The sequence below is a fragment of the Phaseolus vulgaris genome, chromosome 5, assembly GCF_051622355.1.
Source record: "Phaseolus vulgaris cultivar YP4 chromosome 5, ASM5162235v1, whole genome shotgun sequence".
Classification (NCBI taxonomy): domain Eukaryota; kingdom Viridiplantae; phylum Streptophyta; class Magnoliopsida; order Fabales; family Fabaceae; genus Phaseolus; species Phaseolus vulgaris.
Genome location: NC_143502.1, coordinates 43188329 through 43195163, shown reverse-complemented (window position 1 = coordinate 43195163; position 6835 = coordinate 43188329). Strand labels below are relative to the sequence as shown.

General features: G+C 30.6%; 2 protein-coding genes across 2 annotated transcripts; one reads left to right on the top strand and one right to left on the bottom strand.

The window, feature by feature from the left end:
- LOC137836040 (LURP-one-like protein (DUF567)) lies at positions 1 to 1354 on the top strand. Its single transcript, XM_068644853.2, has 2 exons — positions 1 to 441; positions 695 to 1354. Exons 1-2 carry the CDS (start codon positions 199 to 201, stop codon positions 1103 to 1105), a joined length of 654 nt encoding a protein of 217 aa, XP_068500954.1. The 5' UTR covers positions 1 to 198; the 3' UTR covers positions 1106 to 1354.
- Positions 1355 to 3432: 2078 nt separating this feature from the next.
- On the bottom strand, positions 3433 to 6043 carry LOC137834552 (glucan endo-1,3-beta-glucosidase 14). Its single transcript, XM_068642577.2, has 3 exons — positions 5909 to 6043; positions 4034 to 5070; positions 3433 to 3584 (listed from the first exon to the last, which is right to left on the bottom strand). Exons 1-3 carry the CDS (start codon positions 5961 to 5963, stop codon positions 3531 to 3533), a joined length of 1146 nt encoding a protein of 381 aa, XP_068498678.2. The 5' UTR covers positions 5964 to 6043; the 3' UTR covers positions 3433 to 3530.
- Positions 6044 to 6835: the final 792 nt, after the last annotated feature.

Here is a 6835-nt window from a genome sequence, read left to right as displayed (position 1 = left end):
AGCGATAACCCACCCCATGCACGGTTCCATTTCTGTGCCCCACACTTTACGAATTAATAATTAATTTGGTTATGGTGGAGGATTATTGAATTCCAGAATACGAATAGTGCTTTCCCTTTATCCGCGTTAAAACAACGTACCTGTAATACAAATAGGAACGAAAGAAACCCAAACAACATTCCACACTACCTTTTGTATATGGCTTCTGGCGCTGCTGCGGAGAACATGAACGATGTGGGACCTGGCTACGTTTTCAAAGAAGAGATTCATCTCACCGTCCTCAAAACCTCTCTGTTCTTCGCCGGCGACGGCTTCACCGTCTACGACTGCAAAGGTGAACTCGTCTTCCGAGTTGACTCGTACGGACCCGACACTCGCGACAGAGACGAACTCGTTCTCATGGATCCTAACGGACGCTGTCTCCTCACTGTTCGTCGAAAGGTACCGAATCCCTTCTCTGTCTGTTCCTTCTGCTTCACTAAGGTTGTCTGTTAAGGATTCGTAGTTCAGCGTAAAAGAAACATGTTGTTTGGTTTTTTTTTTTTTCTTTTAGGTGATTCTTGATTTGATATGCGCATTATATGATTTCATTTGTGAATTTGTGAATAGTTGTGTTTAGAATTATCGTGGTTGGGTGATTTGATTTGAGTGGAGTGGACTCAGTGAGTTGTGTATCGTGTTTTTGGCGTTGCAGAGGCCGAGTTTGCATCAACGGTGGGAGGGCTTCAAGGGGGAGAGAATGGACGGTGATAAACCTATCTTCAGCGTGAAGCGAGCGTCGATCATTGGACGGGCGCGTGCGAGTTTGACGGTGGAGATGTACGATAGCCCCGGTGAGGAGTACCAGATCGAAGGGTGCTTCTCGCAGCGATGCTGCACGGTCTTCAACGTGACGAAGGAATCTGTGGCTGAGATTCGACGGAAGGTGGACCCCACCACCAGCGTTGTGCTTGGTAGGGAAGTGTTCTCTCTTTGTGTGAAGGCTGGGTTTGACGCGGCTTTTGCCATGGGATTTGTGCTGGTTCTCGATCAGATCAACGGCGAGGACTACGTTGACAGTGGTGCGACCACGGAGCCTGCGGTGCACCCGGCCACAGAAGATTGAAAGGGAATAATAGAGTGCAGTTCCAGATTTGATCACACTGGCATTGCGTGAATCTGGTGATGGGTTGTGCTTTGTTTAATTCAACTCACTAATCTTTGGGGTTTGGATTGTCCCTTAAGAAGGGTACCTCTTCCCCTTCTTTTCTGGGGTCATGCCCTTGAAAGAATAAAATTTTCAATTCACAATGCGATTATGTAAATTTTATATTATATTATGCATAAAAGTATAAGATGAGCTTTTTATTTTCAACAATTTCGGGTTAATATATAGTTTCACATCGATTAGAAATTGAGATAAAATGTAGTCTAATGCATTTTTCTTCTTTAATTCATTGTTTAGGAATCGAAATTGACCCGTAATCGAAAATATTTTGCTTCTTTACTCCATTGAGACGTATTTTAAAGATAAAACTCTAATAAAATTTAAAATTTTCAAAAAAAATACAAATTTGAGATCAAAACATTAACACTATTGTGAAAATCCTAAATTTATTATCGAAAATCGGACTATTATTTCGGTACGACCAATATATACATACCTCCACATTAAAAAGTTTCATTTGTTGATCATATGAAAATTTAATATTTATATTTTTTCATAATTATTACAAAACTTTAGTAAACTTAATTATAAAGTTTCGGATTTAAAACTTTATAAACCAAAAAGTATAATTGAATATAAAAGAAACGTTGCTATCATGTTTAAAAAACGTGATGTTGCTGCCACTATCATGGAGCACGGCAATCATAAGCGGTATAATAAATAAACAAGGAGATGATTATTTATTTGAAGAAACTGTTAATAATCAATATTTAATAACAAATAATTAATTGATTAATGTTATTGAAAAATCGATTTTTTTTATCGCATGTGTTTTACTCAAAGATTCCATGAAAATATTCTGCAGATATTGCCAAATATTATTGGTTGTAGAAGAAAGAAAAAATAAATGGGGCAAAGATTTTGAACACGTATTAATAATTATAAAAATATTATTGAACCAATAATAGGAGAAGTTTTGGCATGGGAGAATATCTTTTGACTGAATAAGTTGAACTGCGAAGAATCAAAATCTTCATATATAATTAACAATTATAAAATGAAATCATGCTTTATTATATACATAATTTAATTATCACAAGCATTTTTCATTTATGTATAATTATATTCATTTTTCACCTTAATCTCGTATTCCATATAATTATATACTAGGAATTTAAAAGAACAAAATCTTATACGCACGAGGGTCAAACCGTATAATTATACATTAAAAATACTTTTTAATAGTGTACTTCACAATATATTATAATGCTATTTTTTTGGCACGTTTTCCCCGATTAATCTAATTCAAATAAATTAAACTAAAAACGAGTTTGTTCACTAAATAAATAAAAAAACATTGTTATATATATTTTGTTTGTGTTTGATCAATTACAAATAAAAATATTCAATAGTTACGATTTTAAAATATTCAAAATTATTTAAAAGTAAATAGTACATCGTAAATATTTTATTGTTATTTATAATTAATCATGATGAAAACATAATCAATTATTAAATATTTTATTAAACGTGAAAATTTAGCCATAAATTTATTTTATTTTTAGTAAATTAAAGTCTACTTTTCATAGTTTTTAGTTATATTTGGGCACTGTAAAGAGTATATCTTTAAAACCAAACACACATAAATTATTAATATATTTTAACTAAATTCTGTGTAATATATGCAAGTTTCATAATTTTCTACCTTTCTAAGATAGCTATATATTTATATTTTTTTATGGACACTAGTTTGACAAAAGTTAAATGTGATTTTGACAGTTACCAGAATTAATCAGTAATATATTTCATTAATTAAATCTAATCACTATCCATCATAGTACAGCTACACAAACTCTGTTCAACATTCAGTAAATTAATTAAAGTTTCACTTCTTAATTTTTGTTTAGTTTAGTAGAACTTTTTCACTTTGGCAAATGCATTAATTATTTTTTTTAGATGGGAAGATAGAGGCTTTATATAATAATTAATTAATTTGTCAAAAAGTTGTAAAGTGATCGTGCATAAGATGCTTTGGTGATAGTTTTCCTTTATAAATTAAGAGAGTAGTGTAATATTTATAAAAATAAATAAAATATTAACAAAATATTTTAGATTTATTAAGAGATAAACTTTTAAGTTTAATTCAATCTATTTATAAAATAAGATTTGTATGCATTTATATACTACGAATTGATGTGTGATTTGCACCGTACGTCTCTTATATCGAAATTGTCAAGTGACATGATAAATTCAACAAACTCTTATTATATTAAATTTTAAATGACTATAATATTATATTTATTATTGTAAAAATTTGAAAATACAGAAAACTGCTGCTACAGAATCCAAAGAATCATCGATTTAACTACAGTTATTTAAAATGCTACAAAACCAAAGCAATCATAGTAAAAGCTAGCACAATCGAGGTTCCAGCACCCTGTAAAAGCATAATTATTAGAAACATGTAACAGGAAGAAGAACATAAATTTTAAAATACACAAGAAAATTATTAAATAAAAATTAATTTTAAAAACAAAAAATAATTATTTATTATATTAATAAATTTATACATTATTTTAAAGATTAAAAAATTATTAGTATCTAAATTAGTTTTTATTATTTATAAATAATTTTTAAATTGATATCTAATTAGATATTAAGATTTTAAAAATAATAATTAATTGTTAAAACTTAAGTAGTTAATTAGATTATAATTTAAAAACTATTTATCAATAATAAAAACTAATTTAGATATCAATAATTTTTTTATTTTTTAGTATCTATTCTAATTATTATAGAAATTAATATTTTTTTTTAAATTAATTTTCATTTAATAATTTTTTAATAATGTCAATGTTTTGTTGATAAAATATTATGAAAAAGTACCTTGAAGGAAAGAAAAGATGAAGCTGCTGAAGATGGTACAAGTCCAGTGAAGCCAATATCATATGCAATGCTTCCATCAGCCTTAAACAGTCCAAAGTTTCTCTCCGATGTGGGACCAGGTTTCGAATTTTCATTGAACAAAGCAAAGATATAAGCTTTCGCCACCATTTTTGGCCTATAAGGGGTTCCTTTCTTCTTCAGTAATCGTTTACGCAGATTAAGATTATAGGTCCTTGCATTCTTCACTGTTGCACCAGCTTCATCATCATCTCCACGAGAAGCCCAACCAGTCTCAGAAACAATCACTTCCATCTTCTCAAAACCAACCTTCTCCAAGGCAGCATAAGCTGCATCAACCTGAGCCTCAAACATGTTACCATAATGCAGCTTTGTCTTTGCATCATAAATCCCTGGATTTTTCTCCATGAGAGCATAGTTAAGATCAATGTGCTGTGGATCATTCTTGTAGGCAAGGAAGGGATATGCATTTATGAAAAAAGGGGTGCCAATTTGTGAGAAGAATTGCAAGAGAGGCTTCATATATGGAAGAATATCTTCCTTGAAAGTGCATGATGATGGAGGAAAAGAGGTAGCAAAAACAGCCTCAGAATGTGGACTTGAAACTTGAACACTTTTTGCTAGACCAAGCTTGCTAAGAGCATTGTGAACATTCTTTGCTGCAGGTAGCAGAACTTCCCAGAGGGTTTTATCTGAGCCTCCCAAGATCTCATTTCCCACTGCAATTCCACGAATTTTGGTTCCTGGAAGAAACTGCTGAACGTTTTCTTTGACCCAAGTCATGGCTCTGTCCTCTCCCACACTCATGTCAGTGAGAAATTCATTGCCAATCCCAACCACAATTTCAATGCCAGAGCCTTTGAAGGCACGGAGAACTTGGTGATCAGCATCATATATTCTGATGTTCTTGATTTTTGCTGCTTTCAGTAAGGTAACCACACTTTCTGGGGGAGGAAGGTTATTAGCTATCCTACCATAGTTTACACCATATGTTCCTGTAAATGCTTTATCCCCTAAAACTGCATCACACCAGAATGTTGAACTTTGCTTAGTGCAAGAATATGTGTTTGATTAGATAGATTATAACTCAAAGTCATTTTTATAAGAGTCATTATTATAATAAGTTATGATGATCGGACATGTCTCTTAAATGATGTATCCGTGTCGGACACACGTATCAAACATTGATACTCGTACGACACGTATCGGTGAAATATCTAATTCAAAAAATATTTGTTGATTTTTTAACAATTCTAACACAGTTCTAACACAATTTTAAAAAATAGAAATACATTAATTTTCAAAAAACTTAAATTTATTGTATAAATTTTTATTATGATTATAAAAATAAGGAACAAATCATTTTGAAATAATGAGAAACATCTTTCTGTTAAAAAAAAAACATTGAAACATACTTGTGTACATAAATCTTTATTGTCAATTTATATAATTCATAATTATATAATATATATATTTGTTCTCTGTATCTTACATTTTAGAGATGATACGTATCTCCGTGTTCGTGTTGTATCAATGTCATATGAGTGACAAAAAGATTATAAGTGATCACGAGTTTATAGTAAGGTCTTATAAAATTTTGTAATCAAAATTAACTGTGTATGTAATTATCAAAATGACTTGAGTCTAATTAAGGTATGCATGGAACAGATAGCAGATGTAAGCTATTATTGTTGATGCAAATGCTAGTTGTAATGGCATTAGGGAGATTTGAATCTAGAACTTTGAACACAAAATCAAATATTGTGATGGATGAAAAAATCAAAATACACATCTGTTAATAGTATTATACATAGAAAATAGAATGTGAGATAGATAATTAGAAAGAGTAGTACATACCAAGAGAAAATAGAAGAAAGAAGAAGAGCAGAAGCATGATATGTGGTCTAAGCATGTTAAGAGTGGAAGAGCATTCCAATTGTGGAAAAAAAATGTGGTAGATGCATGTGTTATGTAATTGGGTAACTTCATTAGCAAAATTAAATTAGTAATCCTCTTGTGGATGCAATACTTTTCCTCCAAAAACTATAGATTCTTAGTCTTTAACCCAAGATGGTTGCAAAAAGAGTCTGTTTTGAGGGGATTAGAATAGATTCTTCCCTTAACTCCTCTTTTAAGTATACCTTTTCCACTTTTTACTCTATTCATTTCAACTTTTCCACACTCTAATACTTGGAGAAATTAATACAATTCACCCTTTATTGGTGTGCCCACTTTCTATAGCATTCAACCAAGACTGCATATTCTAATTCAGTCTCGAAATTAGATCACTAATCATAAATTGACAATTCTTTATTAGATTACAATAGAAAAAAGACTTTTTAATTAAATAAAATAATGCTAAGTTGTCAAAATAAAACTTTAATTCAACTCATGGTTTTATGTTAAGAAAGAGAGAAAGAAAGCGAAAACTAAGAGAAAAAAAACATAAAATAAAATATAATATTATAATAAAATAATAATTTATTTAGGTGTCAAATGTATCAAATTGGTGTCAAGGTATCACACGGACAACAACCCATACATATAACAAACCAAAATCACATACAATATAGATACCGACACAGAGGTACGTATAATCTCTAAAATAAATGACACATGATACAAATCCATATATTATATAATTATGTATTGTATAAATTGACAATAAATATTTATGTGCACAAGTATGTTTTAGTTTTTTTTTAGCATAAAGATATTTTTCATGACTAATTTAAAAAATTTATTTTTTAACATTTTTTGAATTAGACACTTCATCGATACGTG

Coding starts and splice junctions, on each gene's coding strand:
- LOC137836040 (XM_068644853.2), top strand. CDS start 199: ATGGCTTCTGGCGCTGCTGCGGAGAACATGAACGATGTGGGACCTGGC. Junction 442..694: donor TCCTCACTGTTCGTCGAAAG/GTACCGAATCCC, acceptor TTGGCGTTGCAG/AGGCCGAGTTTGCATCAACG.
- LOC137834552 (XM_068642577.2), bottom strand. CDS start 5,963: ATGCTTAGACCACATATCATGCTTCTGCTCTTCTTCTTTCTTCTATTT. Junction 5,071..5,908: donor CTTTCTTCTATTTTCTCTTG/GTATGTACTACT, acceptor GGTGTGATGCAG/TTTTAGGGGATAAAGCATTT. Junction 3,585..4,033: donor CATCTTTTCTTTCCTTCAAG/GTACTTTTTCAT, acceptor ATGCTTTTACAG/GGTGCTGGAACCTCGATTGT.